This window comes from Schistocerca gregaria, chromosome 3 (assembly GCF_023897955.1).
Source record: "Schistocerca gregaria isolate iqSchGreg1 chromosome 3, iqSchGreg1.2, whole genome shotgun sequence".
Taxonomy (NCBI): domain Eukaryota; kingdom Metazoa; phylum Arthropoda; class Insecta; order Orthoptera; family Acrididae; genus Schistocerca; species Schistocerca gregaria.
The window spans coordinates 775821941-775841403 of record NC_064922.1 but is presented as its reverse complement, the minus strand read 5'-3'; the positions used below and the strand labels follow the sequence as shown (position 1 = coordinate 775841403).

The window sequence follows — 19463 nt, the reverse complement described above, 5'->3', positions numbered from 1 at the left end:
GTTTTGCCGATTTCAGCTGTTTCTAAATGCCATTGACACTAATAACTGTTTCATTCATCGTTGCCAGGGTACAAGGATCAAGTTGGGGCATTACTTCTGGGTTTTCCTTTGTAAAGGAACATTTTTTAAAAGGTTAAGTATTTCTGCATTTTTTTCTTTGCTATCTTCAATTTCAGTTCCTGCCTCGCCCATGAATGTCGTCTGGACAACTTTGCTGCTACTAGCAACCTTTGCTGACCAGAATTTCTTTTGGTTTTGTGAAAGATCTCGAGACAATATCCTGCTATAGTAGTCACTGAACGCTTCATGCATTGGTCCCTTGATATGCGAACGCGTTTTGTACAGTTCATGTCTGTTTATATTCATTTACTTCGTTTTGCGCCTGTACAGGACATGTCACTAAAGAATCGCCATTAAAAGTTATTGCGCGAGCTTTCTTTCGAACACCCGCCATCAACGTCTGGGAAGAAAACGCTTACATGTTTCCCTCGAAATGGAGTCTCTCTACTTTTAAAAGTCTCTGAGCAACCTGCTCCGTCGTCCCCGGGCGAGTGTTTGTTGCCACTTGCCTGATAGGTAGCGTCGGGTTTGCAGTGCAACGGAAGGCGCGCAGCAGGTCGCGCGCATCTAGGCATACTCTGCGTGGTGTTGTCAACGGTTGCAGCAATGGCTTGCCTAGCAATCAGTTGTATCCTGCTCATGCTCTATGTACTCTTCGATGTCGGTTATTTCATACGTATTGCGTTCGTCATAGCCGTGGGGAGGCTATTTCAGCGAAAAGTGAAGGTGCTGGAGTCCACATCCACCTACGGTAAGTCAAGAACACTGATATTCGAGACACGACGTTTCAATAGCTGTATGCATTTTCAGCGTTACTGTGTTTCCTAGTTCGCGTAGACGGAACAGGCTTGAAGTTTAATCCAAGAAGAAAACTGCGTTCCTTGAAACATCTGTTCCATACCAGTTCTTGAAATTTATAAATATTACAGGAAAGGCATCCAATGTTACTTGTAATGACTTTCATTTATTTTCTCTGTTTTTCCGCTTCATAAAACTTAGTCAAAACTTCTGACACATTTATTTTTAATTATCAGCTATTGATCTATGCCTCCCTATTTTGTCGTCACAAAACTTTTCATGTGGTTTTGCGTTCAGTGTTACAAAAGCTTATTGTTCTTCTAGCATGCTAATTAGGTCAGAAAAAATAAACGCTGTCTATTGCAGATTTTTTGTCTTTTGGAGGTGCAATAAAGACGTCAACGACGACGTCTTTTATAAAAGTTTACGTTTGAGAATCAACCTAAAACAAATCACGAATAGGGGAGCGAGACTGACTGGAAGGATGCGGTGTAAACTGTTCTGAAAAGGTTCGCTCTAGATTAAATGAGTTCATTGCCTGTCTTTTTTTTTTTTTTTTTTTTTTTTTTTTTTTTTTTTTTTTTTGCATGCTGCTAAATGACACAACAGCTCGCTGCGGAAAACAAATATTAACGAAATCCTCTGTAGTCAAGACGTTTTTACGAAAAATAAGCCATGAACACTGAACAGTCTATGAAAGGAGATGTGCTGCTAGCGCTTATACTTAAAACAGATTCGAACAAAAATACAACCAGAGTAAGAGAGGTGAAAGAAAATGGTTAGACAAAGTTTAGTTACAGCAAAAAAATGTTCACATTGTAATAAATACAAATCCTCATCTGAATTTTGAAAGAGATCCTTTTCCTGTTTCTTCATTTTCTATCTCACATTTCACAAAACGAAAAAAAGTAGTGTCCTATGACTATTATCAACGAGTCACAGCTGGACTCGGCCAGCTCTTACAAATACCGGGGTGTAACAGTTTGTAAGGAAACGGAATGATCACATGGGCACAGTCGTGGGTAAAGCTGTTGGTAGACTAAGGTTAATCTGGAGAGTACTGGGGAAGTGCAATCAGTGTACAAATCACTTGTGCGACCAGTTCTAGAATATTGCTCAGTTGTGTGAGACCTGTACCAAATAGGACTAACTGGGTACATTGAATGTATACTGGGAAGGGCAGCACGAATGAGCACAGGTTTGTGTGATCTGTGGAAGAGTAGCACAAAGATACAGTCCGCACAGAATACCGTAGCCGGTAGATGCGCAGTCGGCAAGGAACGCGTGGGAGAGCAGTAGTGGCGGAGGCTGTGAGCACGCACTGCAGGGGAAACGCCGACCGCTGGAGGGGAACAGCCGTTCTAACTGTGGCCTAGGCTCACATTTTTTGTAAATATTAAATGGGGCCCCTCCAGGCCCACACTTGCTGGTGACCCCTGCTTTGCTTACTACATAAAAATATTTCCACTGAAAATCCAACAAAGCAGCGATTTATTTTCGCCTGGCGTCCTAACTATTTGTAACTTCCAGAGAAGCATCATGAGTGGCGAATTTTTGAGTAAAACTTGCGCATTTTTCTTGTTGCCATTTTAAAATTTGCCTCTTTTTGCCAAAACAAAGTCGAGTTACACACAGTCACCTCACAAAATGTTATGCAAATGCAGTTGCGAGAAAATTCTGAAACAGTGGTTTATTAAGTGAGGAAAAGGAAGGTTAGTATCTTACAAAAAAAGCTCATTCTCAGTAAAAAATGAACCTGTAATGCCTTCACGAATACTGTTCCAAAACCCATAGCATTTCTCGTTTGACCAGCTATGGACGGGCCCAAAAAATTACGTTCGATCGAAAAAAAAAAAAAAAAAAAAGAGCATATTATGAAGGCTTTTCTTTGTGGTAAGATCTAATGGGACCAAACTGCTTAGTCATCGGTCCCTAAGCTTTCACAGTATTTAATTTAGCGTAAACTAACTTACGCTATGCACACACACACACACACACACACACACACACACACACACACACACACACACACACACACACCTCCGAAGGGCGGGGAGGGGGGGGGGGGCGTACAAGGCGGCGCAGACCGCGCGGTGAAGTTTCCATAATAACTATATAGCAAAACACTCTCCTTTTTGTGTGCTGTCATTTGCCAAAATCTCATTTCGATGTGTCAAACAGTTTATGAAATATGAGGAACGTAGTGCATATTTCACTCTGGCTTTATCGATGGCGCGGTGCGATGTAAATGAGTGTGCTACATCAGGTGAATTTTCTCGATATTGGCGACAGAAACCTCCAGCCAAGTCTAAAGAAAAATTCGATATGTTAGTTAAATTTCGTATGTAGCAATATATTGTGTAATATTTACCAAACACAAAGTACTGCTTGTTCACAAAAAGAAGAGCCAGGCCTCCCTATTTCTGAGTCGTTAAAATTTGGTTCTAACGAGTTTAGCGTCCGGCCGCTGCCAACCTCAGTGATGTAATACTGAATTGTGCGTAGCTTCGGTATGTTCCTTAGTGAAGTTTTACACTGCATTTGAGTGACGAAGAGGTTCCTGGCCCATCGCGGGCAACGCGAAATACTCCATCCACTCCTCAGAGAAGAGCAAAGGGTAGCACACTACGGAGCTGAGAAAGAAAAATAATTAGTAATGTTGCCAAATGCTGCGAAGAAGAGAGCAAAAATAAAATAAAATGCTCTACCCTCTTTCGCAGCCACTGACACGAACAGTTACTTATACAGGGTTGAGCGTCAGTTTCGTGAAAAGAATACGTAGATTTCTAAAGCCAACCCTGGAAAATCACCAGAAACTCCAGGCAAAAGAAAAAGGTAAATTTCAGTTCAAATTTTGCAATTCGACGTTGCTTTGAATCTCCCTTACTGTTTGTCTGAATTACTATAGTCGTTTTGTTTGTATGGTGTGAAAGAATTTCTTCTCGTCCAATATGCATATAAAATTGAGTTTAAAGCTGTGAACTAGTCATTACTACGCCAATCGCTTTGTAGCGTAGCGGTTACGATGCTTGATAGCTGTACTGAATGTGACGGGCACAAATCCTATTACATCTCAATTTTTTAAATATTAATAGCAAGGACTGTTATAATCATTTTCACTCAATTAAATTAAATGTGACTGCATAGAACGACACCAGGGGCCATAACCTACTACACTAACACTACTCTGTAAGTGCTTTAAAAAAGTAGATTCTTCACCTGGAAACGTCTCCTTGTTACTTCTAACTACACTTTCTTACAGCATGACTCTACAACCCACTTTTTTAAATTCTCTTTTATTTAGGCCAAGATCTACTGGAAAAATCCAGTTGGATAATTGCGACAGGACTGTCGTAAAACAAACAATCTAAGATTTTTATATGCTACAGTAGATTGCTCCCAGTCTGAGAACACTTCGTCCTGTACTAAAAGAAAAGATCTGCTGGACGTGGGGTATTACTTCACTGCGGAATATTTGGTTATCCATGGGATTCACATGGCAAAAAGTACAAAATAAGCGCTCTTTAACTGCTAGACCGTGGAGACATTGTTGTTTGGCGGTCGCGTTTCATTGTGCAAATGAAACATCTGAGGGAAGCAGCCACAGAAATATTCTATTTGCATGAAACGTGGACGACAGCAATATGACAGTAGGTAAATGTTGGCAGAAGAGTGATATTGTCGGCGTTGTGGGTTGGGGAACGTCCTCCAAAAGACATTATTGGAGGCGTTGGATCAAGGAAGGGATTTGTAAGGGAAGCCTAACTAAAATTTTGGGCTAAATCAACTAAAGGTGACTACTATCATGGTCAGATGAATTCAGGAAATTTTGAAAGGTGGTTTTCAAGCATGGTGTTCCCGAAACTTCCTCCGAAGTCGGTAATTGTGATGGACAACGCTCCATACCATAACAGACAGGTTGAGAAAACACCGACACGGTATGACATCAAAGTGAGGATGTTGGAATGGCTTAAAAATATGCTTGTCGCCTGTAATGAGAGCATGAGAAAGCAGGCTCTGTTCGCTTTAATACAAGAGTATAGACCTGCTAAAACAACATATGTTACTGACGAAATGGCGAAAGAGAAAGGCCACATGATTGTACACTTGCCTCCCTACAATTGTGATTTGAGTGCGGTAGAACTGGCATGGGCGAAATTAAAACGGTTGTTTGGGGATCGCAACATTTCAGAGGACATGTCGAAAGTTAAACTTTTTGCGACACCAAGTGAATACCTTTTGTCTGTAACTGCCGATGACTGGGAGGGGTACAGCAGGAAGGTCCAACAACTAGAAGAAGAATATAGGAGACGTGATGATGTTGAACTAGCAATAGACGCTATCATTATTAACACTGCCGAAACGGACAGTAGCGACGAACATGAAGCACACACAGTAGAGGAGTACAATGAAAGTGATCCTGAGTGATGTATTTGAGGGTACAGTACAGCGTAACAATTGTCAATAAATTTTCCAAATTTATTCCTTCTCTTTTTATTGCCATAATGGAAATTTTTCTACTAGTTCTGTATAATGCCAAATTGTCCAAGAGAACTGATACGAAATTAGTAGCAATAGCAGTATCATACAATGTGAAACTTTCGATTTCACTTCATAACGGCCAACCGTCGAAACTGCAATATTGGGTTTTACACATAAATAATTTCACGTATCCTGCAATCTCTTATTATGCCGCTGTCCGCTTTTGCGCTAGCATTACCCGGCAGAGGTTCGAGTCCTCTCTCGGGCATGGGTGTGTGTGTTTGTCCTTAGGATAATTTAGGTTACGTAGTGTGTAAGCTTAGGGACTGATGACCTTAGCAGTTAAGTCCCATAAGATTTCACACACATTTGAACTTATTACCCCGCCAATATACTGTGTGCCTCCTCTATACCCTGCACCCTCCCTAAGAATTAGCTCTTCTCTTTGTGAACAGGCAGTAATAGTGACCGCTACTTTACATTGCAAACTTTTTCGAATTTTACGCTGTGTCTTACTTCCACATGAATATCACAATAACTATGACCTTCAGCTAAATGATGGCTATGTCATCATGAAGCTGACATATACAGCCACAACTAACGCAAAAATGAGTTTTTAACCTAATAATCTCTGTAAACTCGTTTTAGAAAGACTACAGGGCGTGCGCCTCGTATTCTGTCATTGCAGCGCGTCGCTCACCGGTCGAAAGCGGACAAAGAATGTACCGTCAGCCTCTCCTTCCGAACAAACAACTGAACTCGCCCAACGCTTCGGACGAAAATTGGTCACTGCGCATCGGCCACCATACTTTGTTCTCTCTTTACAGATGGAAGTGAATTGGGAGACTCTTGAAGATAGACTTAAACTGTTCAGATAAAGTCTATTAACAAAGTTTCAAGAACCGGCTCTATATTATGATTCTAGGAATATACTACAATCCGCCACGTACAGCTCACATATGGATCTTGAGGATAAGACTACAATAATTGCACTGCGCACAGAGGCATTCAAATAACCATTCTTCCCGCACTCGATGAATGGAACGTAAAGAAACCCTAATAGCTGGTGCAATGGGACCAGCCATGCATCTCTTTGTGGTTTTCAGGGTATGGTTGTAAATGTAGATGCTCTCCCGCTTTGACAGTGACATTGCGACCCATCAGCCTGAGTGCAGTCGCTCGGTGTTACTTTGTTATTCATGGCCTGTCTGATTTCATAACATGGTATTGTCGTTTCTGCAAGTATTGAGTCTGATTCTTACGAATGTACCTATCGTAAATGGCTCGTCATGCTGTGAAGTTGGGAATACTGTGCCAGAAACATGAAAATCTGTTTTCTTTCGGTAACAATCAATGTACAGTTGAAATAGGCGACTGACCCTGTGTTAAAATAGATATAAATACACGGAATCGATAATCTGTAGGTGCTGGTGAGAGGCAAAGCTGACAACGAAAAGAAGGCGGATTCGTGTTTCACACTGCAGTGACAGCTGTGTTGTTAAGAAGCAGGTTATTAACTGCACTTCTGAAGAACTGAAGAAGAAAGAAATAGTATCCTTCTTTCAAAAATTAGCCGGAAACGGAACAAAGTGATTTAATTACCAACACAAAACGAAAATGAAGATTGCTCGAGGGGGATCGAATACTGATCATCTTGAATACGAGTTCATTGCCTTAACTTCTGCGCAACCTAGCTTTAGAGTTATTGTATTCTAGGCGTTCACGCGAACATAAGAGAAAAATGAAATGGACTAGATCAGACAAAATGATCGCATAATCCTTGACGGTAACGAAACTTACAGCGTCATCGTGGGGCCAATGGAATACCAACATGGCTGCCCAAACCATCAACAGATTCCGGCAGTGTTACACTCTTGCGACGTAAACACGGACTGACATTAGAAATAGTGTGAAAGACATTCTTTCATTGCTGCATAGTCCAGGTTTTATAGGTTCGGTACCACGTTTTCCTGTTGCGGGCATTTGCATTACTGATGAGTGGTTTCAGTTCCACACAGTAAATGAATGACACCATTAATAAATATAGACCTCGATCAGATATCGGTAGCTAAGGTAGAATATTTAAAATTCCTAGGTGTATGCACTGATGAGGGGTTGAACTGGAAAAAACACGCCGAAGATCTGCTGAAACGTTTGAGTTCAGCTGCTTATGCTATTACTGTCATTGCAAATTTTGGCGATATACATCTCAGTAAATTAGCTTGCCACGCCTATTTTCATTCTTGGCTTTCGTATGGCATCATATTCTGAGGTAACTCATCAATGAGTAAAAGAGTGTTCATTGCACAAAAGCGTGTAATCAGAATAATTGCTGGAACTCATCCAAGATCATCCTGCAGACATTTATTTAAAGAGCTAGGGATCTTCACTGTAGCCTCACAATGTATATATTCACTTATGAAAATTGTTATTAACAATCCGAACGAATTCAAAAGTAATATCAGTGTACATGGCTACAACACTAGGAGAAAGGATGATCTTCACTATTCAAGGTTAAATCTAACTTTGGCTCATAAAGGGGGTAAATTATGCTGCCACAAAAGTCTTTGGTCACTTACCTAATAGCATCAAAAGTCTGACAGATAGCCATACAGCATTTAAAAGGAAATTAAAAGAATTTCTGAATGGCAACTCCTTCTACTCATTAGATGAATTTTTGGATGCATTAAGTAAGTAATCCCCCCCCCCCCCCCCCCGCAACGAAAACAAATTATAAGTAAAGTGTCGTGTAATATCTTGTGTAATGTAATAACTTGTATAGACACCTTTTATTAACCTGACACGTTCCACATCATTACGAAGTGTCGTATTCATAATTTATGGAACAAGTACTAACTTAATCTAATCTTTAATCCAGCTCGCCCTGCAATTTCCTGCTTGTGGTGGAACTCCGTGTTGTTTTGGTGCTGACAGGGTTCGCGAGCGCGACATTTAGTTCTGCAGTGATTTTTGGAGCTATCGTCCTCTTATGTTTCGTCACAATCGCCTGCTATAACCGTCTGTCACAATCACACACTTCAGTCCGCGTTGTGCCTGTAGCGGATGATGTATTTTTTTGCTTTCCTTGTATGTGGCTTATACCTTCGATATGGTGCCTCTTGAAACACCAAACACTTCAGCATCTTGGATATGTAAGCACCCACCATACGACCACCAACCATTTGCCAACGTTAGAATTCACTTATCTCCGACATTAAGCACTTACACAGGACACTATTCTGCCCACGACTGACAGTTTTATTGAGGACTTCGCACAGGTGCCGTTCGTTGTCAAATACTACAATACGACGTGCAGGTGTGGCTAGCATGTGCATTTATCAGGTTACTTTACATTCAGAAGGCTGTTGCAGAGCTACTGTTATATTGACTTGTAAATAATACAGGGTGTTTCAAAAATGACCGGTATATTTGAAACGGCAATAAAAACTAAACGAGCAGCGATAGAAATACACCGTTTGTTGCAATTTGCTTGGGACAACAGTACATTTTCAGGCGGACAAACTTTCGAAATTACAGTAGTTACAATTTTCAACAACAGATGGCGCTGCAAGTGATGTGAAAGATACAGAAGACAACGCAGTCTGTGGGTGCTCCATTCTGTACGTCGTCTTTCTGCTGTAAGCGTGTGCTGTTCACAACGTGCAAGTGTGATGTGGACAACATGGTTTATTCCTTAGAACAGAGGATTTTTCTGGTGTTGGAATTCCACCTCCTAGAACACAGTGTTGTTGCAACAAGACGAAGTTTTCAACGGAGGTTTAATGTAACCAAAGGACTGAAAAGCGATACAATAAAGGATCTGTTTGAAAAAATTCAACAGACTGGGAACGTGACGGATGAACGTGCTGGAAAGGTAGGGCGACTGCGTACGGCAGCCACAGAGGGCAACGCGCAGCTAGTGCAGCAGGTGATCCAACAGCGGCCTCGGGTTTCCGTTCGCCGTGTTGCAGCTGCGGTCCAAATGACGCCAACGTCCACGTATCGTCTCATACGCCAGAGTTTATACCTCTATCCATACAAAATTCAAACGCGGCAACCCCTCAGCGCCACTACCATTGTTGCACGAGAGACATTCGCTAACGATATAGTGCACAGGATTGATGATGGCGATATGCATGTGGTTTACTGACGAAGCTTATTTTTACCTGGACGGCTTCGTCAATAAACAGAACTGGCGCATATGGGGAACCGAAAAGCCCCATGTTGATGTCCCATCGTCCCTGCATCCTCAAAAAGTACTGGTCTTGGCCGCCATTTCTTCCAAAGGTATCATTGGCCCATTTTTCAGATCCGTAACGATTACTGCATCACGCTATCTGGACATTCTTCGTGAATTTGTGGCGGTACAAACTGCCTTAGACGACACTGCGAACACCTCGTGGTTTATGCAAGATGGTGCCCGGCCACATCGCACGGCCGATGTCTTTAATTTCCTGAATGAATATTTCGATGATCGTGTGATTGCTTAGGGCTATCCGAAACATACAGGAGGCGGCGTGGATTGGCCTCCCTATTCGCCGCTCATGAACCCCTGTGACTTCTTTCTGTGGGGACACTTCAAAGACCAGGTATACCGCCAGAATCCAGAAACAATTGAACAGCTGAAGCAGTACATCTCATCTGCATGTGAAGCCATTCCGCCAGACATGTTGTCAAAGGTTTCGGGTAATTTCATTCAGAGACTACGCCATATTATTGCTACGCATGGTGGATATGTGGAAAATATCGTACTATAGAGTTTCCCAGACCGCAGCGTCATCTGTTGTTGACAATTGTAACTACTGTAACTTCGAAAGTTTGTCTGCCTGAAAATGTACTGTTGTCCCAAGCATATTGCAACAAACGGTGTATTTCTATCGCTGCTCGTTTAGTTTTTATTGCCGTTTCAAATATACCGGTCATTTTTGAAACACCCTGTAGATTTCAGCTGTCAGTCGTCCTTTTTAAATTTTATTGACAGATCTAGATTTCAACTAGAAACTTGCCATTCTCAATGCACTATCATTTTTGATCAATGCGTGTAATGCCAGTTGATCGGGCTTCATCCACAGTTCATTGAATACTAACTGTGGATGAAGCCCGACCAACAGGCATTACATGCACTGATCAAAAAATGATAGTGCATTGAGAATGGCTAGTTTCTAGCTGAAATTTAGATCTGTCAATAAAATTTAAGGACGACTGATAGCTGAAATCTATTATTTACATGTACACTTATGTTCAAGCTTGCATGCATTTGTCGCTGTGTTTCCTTATTTTTGCCCGACCCCTGTGTCTGCCCATCGCAACCTGACTACTTGGAACCGCGATCTCTTTGAATGTTTCATTTGAAATCTCTTCTGGTCAATAGCCTGGCGTTAGAGTATGCATTCCCTCACCTTGTTCAGTTGATCTATACATATCGCGAAATAAACCAAAGCATAGCTTTAAGTTCATTAACACGTAATCTACTATCCATATAAACTGTTTCCTAGCATGGTCTAAGAATTTGAAGGGATATTGCTACTGGAGGCTGAGCAACCGCTGAAATGAATGTTTGTTACAGGCCTCACACGTGCATTATGAATGGTCTAACGAACCACCAGTTTTCCAACATCTGCACTCTTGGAGAACAAACATCGTGATCCTTTGTTAAGTTAACAACCAAATGTTCTGACAATAAACGGAAGCTTTAAGGTTATCCGTACGACATAGTAGTAAAGCAACTCACATGCATTGACGTCAGTCGAAGGAATCCAATCCTGATGCAGCACGCCGAATCTCTCTGTTCGTACACCTCTAATAGTTATTGAACGCAGTTTTCCGAAATTCCTTCACCAGGGAAGACGAATGGAATATTCCAGAATTTGAAACACGAACATCTGCTAGCATGAGTTTCTTAGAAGTAGATACCTTAGGGGTTGCGAAGCAACTCAAATTGCTTGATACGGGCAAGTCTTCAGGTCCAGATTGAATACCGATTAGGTTCCTTTCAGATTACGCTGATACTATAGCTTGCTACTTAGCAATCATATACGACCGCTCGCTCACCGATAGATCTGTACCTGCAGATTGGAAAATTGCGCAGGTCGCACCAGTGTTCAAGAAGGGTAGTAGGAGTAATCCATTTAACTACAGACCTATATCATTGACGTCGGTTTGCAGTAGGGTTTTTGGAGCATACACTGCATTCAAACATTATGAATCACCTCGAAGGGAACGATCTGTTGACACGTAATCAGCATTGCTTCAGAAAACATCGCTCTTGTGCAACGCAGCTAGCTCTTTATTCGCACGAAGTAATGGCCGCTATCGACAGGGGATCTCAAGTTGATTCCGTATTTCTAGATTTCCGGAAAGCTTTTGACACCGTTCCTCACAAGCGACTTCTAATCAAGCTGCGGAGCTATGGGGTATCGTCTCAGTTGTGCGACTGGATTCGTGATTTCCTGTCAGGAAGGTCGCAGTTCGTAGTAATAGACGGCAAATCATCGGTAAAACTGAAGTGATATCAGGTGTTCCCCAGGGAAGCGTCCTGGGACCTCTGCTGTTCCTGATCTATATAAATGACCTGGGTGACAATCTGAGCAGTTCTCTTAGATTGTTCGCAGATGATGCTGTAATTTACCGTCTAGTAAGGTCATCCGAAGACCAGTATCAGTTGCAAAGCGATTTAGAAAAGATTGCTGTATGGTGTGTCAGGTGGCAATTGACGCTAAATAACGAAAAGTGTGACATGATCCACATGAGTTCCAAAAGAAATCCGTTGGAATTCGATTACTCGATAAATAGTACAATTCTCAAGGCTGTCAATTCAACTAAGTACCTGGGTGTTAAAATTACGAACAACTTCAGTTGGAAGGACCACATAGATAATATTGTCGGGAAGGCGAGCCAAAGGTTGCGTTTCATTGGCAGGACACTTAGAAGATGCAACAAGTCCACTAAAGAGACAGCTTACACTACACTCGTTCGTCCTCTGTTAGAATATTGCTGCGTGGTGTGGGATCCTTACCAGGTGGGATTGACGGAGGACATCGAAAGGGTGCAAAAAAGGGCAGCTCGTTTTGTATTATCGCGTTATAGGGGAGAGAGTGTGGCAGATATGATACACGAGTTGGGATGGAAGTCATTACAGCATAGACGTTTTTCGTCGCGGCGAGACCTTTTTACGAAATTTCAGTCACCAACTTTCTCTTCCGAATGCGAAAATACACTCCTGGAAATGGAAAAAAGAACACATTGACACCGGTGTGTCAGACCTACCATACTTGCTCCGGACACTGCGAGAGGGCTGTACAAGCAATGATCACACGCACGGACAGCGGACACACCAGGAACCGCGGTGTTGGCCGTCGAATGGCGCTAGCTGCGCAGCATTTGTGCACCGCCGCCGTCAGTGTCAGCCAGTTTGCCGTGGCATACGGAGCTCCATCGCAGTCTTTAACACTGGTAGCATGCGGCGACAGCGTGGACGTGAACCGATTGTGCAGTTGACGGACTTTGAGCGAGGGCGTATAGCGGGCATGCAGGAGGCCGGGTGGACGTACCGCCGAATTACTCAACACGTGGAGCGTGAGGTCTCCACAGTACATCGATGTTGTCGCCAGTGGTCGGCGGAAGGTGCACGTGCCCGTCGACCTGGGACCGGACCGCAGCGACGCACGGATGCACGCCAAGACCGTAGGATCCTACGCAGTGCCGTAGGGGACCGCACCGCCACTTCCCAGCAAATTAGGGACGCTGTTGCTCCTGGGGTATCGGCGAGGACCATTCGCAACCGTCTCCATGAAGCTGGGCTACGGTCCCGCACACCGTTAGGCCGTCTTCCGCTCACGCCCCAACATCGTGCAGCCCGCCTCCAGTGGTGTCGCGACAGGCGTGAATGGAGGGACGAATGGAGACGTGTCGTCTTCAGCGATGAGAGTCGCTTCTGCCTTGGTGCCAATGATGGTCGTATGCGTGTTTGGCGCCGTGCAGGTGAGCGCCACAATCAGGACTGCATACGACCGAGGCACACAGGGCCAACACCCGGCATCATGGTGTGGGGAGCGATTTCCTACACTGGCCGTACACCTCTGGTAATCGTCTAGGGGACACTGAATAGTGCACGGTACATCCAAACCGTCATCGAACCCATCGTTCTACCATTCCTAGACCGGCAAGGGAACTTGCTGTTCCAACAGGACAATGCACGTCCGCATGTATCCCGTGCCACCCAACGTGCTCTAGAAGGTGTAAGTCAACTACCCTGGCCAGCAAGATCTCCGGATCTGTCCCCCATTGAGCATGTTTGGGACTGGATGAAGCGTCGTCTCACGCGGTCTGCATGTCCAGCACGAACGCTGGTCCAACTGAGGTGCCAGGTAGAAATGGCATGGCAAGCCGTTCCACAGGACTACATCCAGCATCTCTACGATCGTCTCCATGGGAGAATAGCAGCCTGCATAGTTGCGAAAGGTGGATATACACTGTAGTAGTGCCGACATTGTGCATGCTCTGTTGCCTGTGTCTATGTGCCTGTGGTTCTGTCAGTGTGATCATGTGATGTATCTGACCCCAGGAATGTGTCAATAAAGTTTCCCCTTCCTGGGACAATGAATTCAAGGTGTTCTTATTTCAATTTCCAGGAGTGTATTTTGTTGAGCCCAACCTACATAGGTAGGAATGATCATCAAAATAAAATAAGAGAAATCAGAGCTCGAACAGAAAGGTTTAGGTGTTCGTTTTTCCGGCTCGCTGTTCGGGAGTGGAATAGTAGAGAGATAGTATGATTGTGGTTCGATGAACCCTCTGCCAAGCACTTAAATGTGAATTGCAGAGTAGTCATGTAGATGTAGATGTAGAATAGCAGGTATCTAAGGGATGACTGTCCTTTAGATGTCAAAATCTGCCATTCAATTAACAAGAAAATATAGGCTTTTGCCTTTGTGAAAGGTGTGTATTCTTTCAGTGCCAACAAAAAATGTAGCGCGGCTATCGTTCCACTCTACATCTACCTGATACACCGCAAGCCATCTCATGGCGTGTGGCGGAGGGTATTTCTGGTATTCATATCCCGTGCCCTGTTCCACTTACGAATAGTACGTGGGAGGAATGATTGTCGATAGGTCTCTGTAATTGACTCTAATTTCTCGAATTTTCTCGTCGTGGCCATTACGCGAGATATACGAGGGAAGAAGTAATATGTTGTAAGACTCTTCCCGGAAACTGATCTCTCATGCTCAACGCCTTGCTTGTAACGTCTGCCAATGGAGTCTGCCGAGCGCCTTGGTAACGCTCTCGCGACGGTTAAACGATCCCGTGATTAAACGTGCGGCTCTTCGTTGGACATTCTCTATCTCCTCTAACAGTTCCCAGATTGGTGAACAGTACTCAAGAGTCGGTCAAACAGGCAGCTTATAAGCCACTTTCTTCGTGGATGAGTTACATTTTCTTAAGGTTCTTCCTAATAATCTCGGTCTGACACCTGCTTCTCCTACTATAATGTTTTATTTAGTCATTTGACTTAAAGTCGCTCTGGAGAGTTAATCCTACATATTTTACGGCAGATACTGTTTCCAACAGTTTCTCATCATTAGTGCAATTGTACAGTAGTAACTATGCACAATATTTTTCGTTTGCTAACGTTCAGGGTCAACTGCCCGAGCCTGCACCATTCACCAGTCCTCTGCGGACAATTCTGTAAATTGATACTATCTTCTGGTGATGCTATTGTGTTACAGATAACCACATCATCTGAGAACAGTCTTAGAAAGCATCCTACGCTTTCTAATAGATCATTTACATAAACTGTAAACCGTGAATGTCCTACCTCACTTCTTTGGAGCACTCCGGAAATTACCTTTACATCTGTCGTTTTGTTCCGTTAAGAGCGACATGCTGAATTCTGTCTGCAAGGTAGTCTTGAATTAGTCGCAAATAGCTCGGTAAGTTGGTATCTTTTTCTCTAAACGACACTGCGGGACGCTCTCAAATGCCTTCCTGAAGTCAAGGAACACGGCATCTGCTTGAGCGCTATAGTCTACAGTGCTTTGGATCTTATGGAGGAACAGAGCGAGCACCGTTTCTCGAGGTCCCTGCATGCGGAATCCATGTTGATTTTTACAGAGGAGATTTTCGTTCTCCAAAAACTTGAGCATAAAACAAGTTCCGTAATTCTGCAACAGATTGACGTCAACGATATATAACTGAGTACATCTGTCTTGTGGCCATTCTTGGGAATGGAAATGACCTGCGCTTTTTTTCCAGTCTCTAGGTACCTCCGTTGCTCCAGCGATCTACGATAAACTGCTGCTAGAAAGGGAGCAAGTTCTTTCGCGTAATTTTTGTAGAATCTTATAGGCATCTCATCGGGCTCTGATGTCTTTCCAGTGCTAAGCGATTGTAGTTGCATTTTTGTTCCATGATCGATCATCTCGATATCTGCCATTTAGACGTTCTTACGAGGACTGAAAAGAGGAACTGTGTTACGATCTGACGCGGTGAAACAGATTCGGAAGATAGAATTCAGTATTTCGGTCTTCTCCCTGTTATCTTCCGTTTCGTGCCAGTATGGTCTCTGAGTGAATGAAAAGACAATTTCGAACCGCTCACTGATTTTACTTCAGACCAAAACCTCTTCGGGTTTCTATTCAGATCAGTTGACAAGGTTTTTCTTTCAAAGTCACTGAATGCTTACTCTTTGCTCTCCTTATGCTGAAGTTCGCTTCGTTAAGCGTTTTGTTTCTTAGTTAGGTTTGATCTGTCTCGAATCTGAGATTAAGCTCTCTTTGTTTACGTGGTAGTTTTGCAACACTGCTATTAAACCACGGCGGTTCTTTCCCTCCCATTAGAGACCTTGATAAGACATACTGAACGATGCTTTTGAATTTTTTTCGATTCGTGCTCACATCTTCGTCCTCTTCACTGAATATTTGATGCTTATACTCAGATACTCTGCATTTTTGCCCTGTCAGTCTCGCTAAGCAAAAATGTCTTCTTTTTTTTCTGAAAACTCCTTGTAAAACACATAGTCATAGTTGCTATCGAAGCCTTATGGTCACTGATACCTTCCTCTACATTAACCGAATCGAGAAGTTCAGGTTTGTTTGTTTCTGGGTGGTCTAAGACGGTACCTTCTAATCAAAGTAATTTTCGGATAAGACATTCAGAATAATGGCATGCGAATCCCCGTCTCTACCACCAGTTTTGATAGCACGATTACTCCAATCTGTAACTGGCAAGTCGAACTCATCCCCAATTACACAAGCGCGATCAGGAAAATTACTAATGATATTCTCTAAGTTCTCTGCAGCATATTATCCCAACGTGTACCTAGAAAGTTGAAGTCATCCCCAATTACACAAGGACGATCAGGAAAATTACTAACGATATTCTGTAAGTTCTCTCTGAGGCGCTCTAAGACTACAGATCATGACCCAGGCGGGCTGTAAAAGCATCCGATTGCCGTTTTTAACCGACCTTTGATGGTTAACTTCACCCAGATTAATTCACATTCAGGATCAGTGATCACTTTGCCAGATATTGTCGAGTTCTTTGCTGAAATGAACACGACGCCGCCATTGGCAATTAACCTATCCTTACGATAATTACTTCAATCTGAACTTAAGATTTCGTTGCTATTGACTTCCGATTTCAACCAACTATCTGTTCCTAGTGCTACTTGGGGATTATAATCTTCAGAAAGCGATACTAATTCTGGGATCTTTCATTGGTTGCTCCTGCAGTTTACTAAAGTCATATTAATCTTTTCTATATCCGATTTGCAAGGACGAACATTTTCCGAACACCTTGTGCCTGATGCAAAAAACATTGTGGTTGATGTAAATTCTATTTAGGGACGCAATTCATACCCGATCCCAAGGGGCAGGGAATTTCTGGTACGTAAAAGCAGCCGGCCGTAGTGGCCGAGCGGTTCTAGGCACTTCAGTCTGGAACCGCGTTGCTGCTACGGTCGCAGGTTCGAATCATGGCTCATGCATGGATGTGTGTGATGTCCTTAGGTTAGTTAGGTTTAAGTAGTTCTAAGTTCTAGGGTACTGATGACCTCAGCTGTTAAGCCCCATAGTGCTCAGAGCCATTTGAACCATTTTTTGAACCTAAAAGCCCTATGTGCATACCACACGTACGCCGCTACCCTAGTGGCTGCATTCTGCGTGTAGTGCTCACCTGACGTATGAATGGACTCCTACAGTTCTGCACCGATAGCGAAGGTAGAGAAATCCGTATCCAGTACCGTCGCAGAGTCGTCTGAGGCTTCCCACCCTGCGAACACGAGGACCGCTATCGACCCTGGATACGATGCTACAAATAAACATCTTAGCCTGCACCACGCGAGCAATGTTAGTTGCGTTCACCAAATCAGCCATCCGCCAAAAGAAACAGAGGATGGCTTCAGAACCCAAGTGGCAGGTGTCATTCGTGCCAATATGTGCCACGATTTTGCAGTCGGTTGCGCCCAGTTCGCTCTATAGCCGCCGGCAGGGCCTCCACCACGTCACGGACAGGCCCCCTGGCAAACAAACCGAGTGCAAACCGATTGTTAGTGAAATTAGTTTGTTGGATGTAATATCTTTTGATCGGTTTGAAATTTTGTGCTGTATCCTCTTACCTTGCACTAATCCATCAATCACATCACACATACTAAACCACCTGTAGTCCATTTCAGTTCCAAATTTGTTTTTAATTGATGTCTTGGCAGTAATCAGTTATCTTGTCCATTAGTTTGGAAACAGGTGCAGATAGATTTTATTTTGATTTTTAATATCTTTAAATTTGTGCCCCACATCACTTAATGCCAGACGTAGAGAGTCAAATGTGCTCGCTACACTTTACGTTTAAATTAGTTTATTTTATCACTTTGAAAATGAAATTTGCTTTCCGATGAGGTAATTAAAACTTGAAAAACATTACAGCAAGAGATGCATCGATACTCAGTCTATCTTTAGGGATCGTTACACCATAAAACAGGTTACTTGAGAATGAATTCTGGATAGTTCATTGTTTTGATTGCGTTTAACCTCAAGTATGTCTCATTCTTAAGATGTCACTGCGTACCAATCAATTTGCACAACATACTTACTAAATGAGCTACAGTGGGAACTCATAAGGTTACTCGACTTTTCTAGAGAAGGTGTGTAGGTTCCCGCAAATACTCGTCCGTCAAGTTCTTGAAACTGGATAAGCGTGGTCGCTCTAGTGACCTTGTGAGTTGACTTCCCTACTCACGGATAAAGTGACATTAGCCGTATCTCCTGAGTGTCGAATTTATAACTATTGGTTGAAGAACAGAAACAAATGAGAAAGAAGCAGAAAGCTCTGAACCACAAAGTGGTATAAAGTCAAGTTACAAACCATGACAAATAAATTCCATTCCTATGATAGAAAAAAAATTGCTTCTCGAAAACAGGTTCTGCGCTATAAACATAAATAAATACACACTTACACTCTGTAAACTACTGTGAAGTGCATTTCATAGGATACTTTTCATTGTACTAGGTTTTAAGGTTTCTTCCTGTTCCATTCGCGTATGGGGAGTGGGAACAATGATTAAATGCCACCTACGAGAACTATAGCCTACTTTTTAGGATATTCCTAGACTCCCCGCTTGATTCTGTTTCTCGAAACTTTGTAAGTAGACTCGCAAGAGATAACTGACGTCTGTCTTCAAGCGTGGGCTATATCAGGTTTCTCAGCATCTCCGCGACTTTCTTCCATTGGAGAAAAAAGAAGTTACGACCATTCATGCTGTCCTTTTTTTTATACGTTCAATATGCCCTGTCAGTCCTCTTTGTTATGAGTCGCAACCACATAAATAGTATTCTAGGATGGGTCACAGTAGCGTATAGTAAGTATCCTTTGTAGACTTACTGCATTTTTCCAGTATCCTAAAAATGAACCAAAGTCTATTGTCTGCTTTACCTACGACATAACCTATTTGATTATTCCTTTTCATACACCCCCCTCCACACCAATTATTACATTCTTTCTTTTAGTTTTGTGAGGTGCCCATTTTTCAGTTCCGAATAGACCTTGAAATCTCATCAAAGTCTGACGATACTTGTGCAAATATTTCCGGATAGTATTTCGTTGTAAATAGCTGCGTCATCTGAAAAAAGTAT

General features: G+C 42.9%; 1 protein-coding gene across 1 annotated transcript in view; it reads left to right on the top strand.

Annotated features, from left to right (window-relative positions):
* The first annotated feature begins 559 nt into the window (after nt 1–559).
* LOC126354151 (protein THEM6) overlaps nt 560–19463 on the top strand; it is a 104818-nt gene continuing 85914 nt past the window's right edge. Inside the window, exon 1 of the mRNA XM_050003563.1 lies at nt 560–811. Coding sequence (XP_049859520.1) covers nt 667–811 — 145 coding nt within the window. The 5' untranslated portion in view covers nt 560–666. The remainder of the gene's footprint in view (nt 812–19463) is intronic.